General features: G+C 40.2%; 1 protein-coding gene across 1 annotated transcript in view; it reads right to left on the bottom strand.

Moving 5' to 3' along the window:
- The window catches only part of DNMBP (dynamin binding protein), a 93,681-nt gene extending 90,217 nt beyond the window's left edge, over positions 1–3,464 (bottom strand). The window contains exons 1-2 of the mRNA XM_012661776.1: positions 3,320–3,464; positions 29–151 (exon numbers count right to left, since the gene is read on the bottom strand). Of these exons, the coding sequence (XP_012517230.1) occupies positions 29–151; positions 3,320–3,464 (268 nt within the window). The remainder of the gene's footprint in view (positions 1–28; positions 152–3,319) is intronic.
- Between the last annotated feature and the right edge of the window lie 12 nt (positions 3,465–3,476).

A 3,476-nucleotide genomic window follows, 5' to 3' on the forward strand; every position in this document is an offset into this window, starting at 1 on the left:
GTAGTCTACTCTTGGATGAGCAGCTTACCTCGATGGAGGGGAAGACTGTTCAGCTCTTGAGATGTAAATTCACAGATGCAGACAAACAGTCTCTCTCCCTCTTTTAGACTGGGAATGGTCACAATTTCCACAAAACTGCTGGGGAACTGTCCTGAAAATAAAAGGAAACATACTGAATATTGAAATTCAATATTGAATACTGAATTTTAATATTGAAATTTCTTTTTCTGTGTAAAAGGACACTTTTTTCCAGAGTCCATTTATAGACCCTGACTTGACAACTCACTAAATACTCATGATTGGAGATCTACTGTAGAAAAAGGACAGTGCACAACATTAGATACATGCAGAACACAGAGAACACAATTCAATTCAATAAGCGTTTATAGGGTACAGTTGTATATGCAAAGCGGACCATAGAGGGAAACATAATTAAGACAGTCTTGGTCTTCAAAGATCTGAAAATCTAGTTTAGACACAGGGTCTAATTTACACATAAATAATAATTCAATCCTGAAACCCAGTGTCACAACATAGGTATACAAACTGCTATGGAAGTTCAGAGAGGGTAGAGAATGGGTCAGGAAGAATATGAAAAGCTTTAAAATAAAGATAGCCTTTGAGTCTGAAGATGGGTAGGGTTTTAATAGGTGGTAGTAGAAAGACAGGGCCTGCCAGCTGGAAAGAATAAGATAGTTTGATGCATTCTACTTTCTAAACATCTCCTGTGTCTGTCCACTATCTCCAGACCCACCCCCTTGGTCCAAGACATCACCTCTCACCTGGATTACTCCTATAACCTCCCGACTGCCCTCCCTGCATCCAGTTTTGCCCCTTCCTATCCCTCTTCTATCTACAGCAGTGAGCTTCCCAAAGTTCAAATCTGACTGTGCTCACAGCACTTTCAAGGCTTCCCATTTTCTTCACTCCTTACCATGGCATATGCTACCCTCCCGGATCCAGCTTCTGTTCCTCTCTCCCACCCACCCTTCCTGCCTCAGCCACTCAGACCCCGTCCTGCATTGAACTTCCCTCTGTCCCTCTGTGTTCTCTCTCACTCCAGGGACTTTCAACAAGCACTACCCTCTGCCTATCCTCTTTGCCCTGCTAACTTCTAGTCATCATTTTTGTCTCAGCTGAGATATCATTTCTGTGGGGAAATAATCTATTCATCTGCCAAATGTGAGTTAAATGTCCAAAGAGTCTACTCGAGGGACTGTTTAACATACTCCAACCCAGACTTACATAAATATAAGGGGTCTTCTAAAAGTCCATGGAAAATGGGTATTACGAAAAAATCATGTACAGATTTCAATTTTTTTGGCACCAAAATAAACTCATACTAACTTGCTATAACACGTCCAAAAGGATCTAGTTTGAGGCACTAAGAAGGATAAGATATCAGTTTGAAAAGAGCCCCTGTCAGAGCAACATGATTTCTGCTAAAACTGAAGCCAGAACAAACATCAAATTTATGGTGAAGCTTTAGGTGGAAGAATGGTGAAACCACTGATGTTTTAAGAAAAGTTCATGAGGACAATGCCCCAAAGAAATCAGCATTTACAAATAGATAACTCATCTTAAGAAGGGACAAGAGGGCGCTGAAGATGAAGCCCAAAGCAGCAAACTATCCACATCAATTTGCAAGGAAAAAATTAACCTTGTTTGTTCTCTAATTGAAGAGGACCAACAATTAACAGCAGAAACAATAGCCAACACCACAGACATCTCAATTGGTTCAGCTTATATAATTCTGACTAAAAACTGAAGTTGAGCAAACTTCCCACTCAATAGGTACCAAAACCATTACACCCAGATCAGCTGCAGACCAGAGCAGAGCTTTCAATAGAAATTTTACACAGCAGGATCAAGATCCTGAAGGGTTTCTTCAAAGAATTGTAAAAGGAGATGAAACAGGGCTTTACCAGTACGATTCTAAAGACAAAGCACAATCAGAGCAATGGCTACCAAGAGGTGGTAGTGGTCCCGTCAAAGCAAAAGTGAACCAGTCAAGAGCAAAGGTCGTGGCAACAGTTTTTTGAGATGCTCAAGGCATTTTGCTTGTTGACTTTCTGGAGGGCCAAAGAATGATAACTAACATCTGCTCATAATAATGAGAGTGTTTTGAGAAAATCAGCCAAAGCTTGAGCAGAAAAACAACTGGGAAAGCTTCACCAGAGAGCCTTTCTTCACCACAGCAATTCTCCTGCTCATTCCTCTCATCAAACAAGGGCAATTTTGTGAAAGGTTCAATGGGAAATCATCAGGTCCACCTTACAGTCCTGATTTGGCTCTTTCTGACTTTTTTTTGTTTCCTAGTCTTAAGAAATCTTTAAATGGTACCTATTTTTCTTCAGTGAATAATATAAAGAAGATTGCATTGACATAGTTATTTAATAAATTCCCAGGACCCTCAGTTCTTTAGGGTTGGACTAAATGTCTGGTATCATCACTTACAAAAGTGTCTTAAACTTCATGGAGCTTATGTCGAGAAATAAACTTATATTTTCTATTTTTATCTTTTAATTCCATTTTTCCATGAAGTTTTTGAAGTCCCCTCATACATGCAAGTTAAGGATTGGATGACCATAGATGTGTGTCATGCAGGGAAAGCTTCCACCCTTCCTTAGGCTAACTAATGAAAAAAAATTGATGTTAACATATATTTTAAAGAATAGAAAAAGCTAACCAGGTGCATGGAATGTGGGAAGTAGGTAGCACCTAGGGTAGAGAGTAGTTTTTAATACATTTGGGCCAACCATGGATCTAAGAAGGAGTGAACAGGATGAATCATGTTCCCCTGAAAAGAATGAGAGAACGATTACTTCTTGGCCTTTTGGCTAAGATCAAGTGAAGAATGAAAGAAAGGTTGGAAAATGGTAAAAGAAGACAGCTAGAGGAAAAGAGGTGGAGAGAGCCTTACATTCCATTATCTGAGACAAAGCTGGTTGTGAAAAGCTATGGTAAACAATGGGGTTCTGAAGAAAGGAATAATGCATATTTTGAGAAGAGAAATAATAACACTGAACAAAAGAATAAAGACCTGGGAAGGGAGAAGGAAGGAAAGGGAAAGACTTGGATAGGAAAAGCCCATGGCAGCTGGTGTTGAACCATTCAGCCTCTTGAAGGAATCACTAAGAAGCAATGGGAAAAGAGAAATTTCCCCCTCCCTGGTGGAGGCCATAGTAGGAAACAGAAGGCAAACACAAAAGGATTCTGAATTTATTAACTTGGGCTTCCCATTTAGTCTTCATTTCTAATATGGAAGGAAGGCAAGGCCTGGGGTGCATCGTGTACATGAGGAATGGTGGTCTCTTACCTGTAACATCCTCCTTCTTTCCTAGAAGCCAAAACTCATCCACAACTGCCAACACCTCAATAATATCTCCCACAAAAAGCGGCAGCTCTTCTGACACACTAGGGCAGAAATCAAAAATGGCTCGAACAACCGAGCCAGTCTCCATGTTTTATAACCT

The sequence above is a fragment of the Propithecus coquereli genome, unplaced genomic scaffold (genome assembly GCF_000956105.1).
Source record: "Propithecus coquereli isolate 6110/MARCELLA unplaced genomic scaffold, Pcoq_1.0 Scaffold73, whole genome shotgun sequence".
Lineage (NCBI taxonomy): Eukaryota > Metazoa > Chordata > Mammalia > Primates > Indriidae > Propithecus > Propithecus coquereli.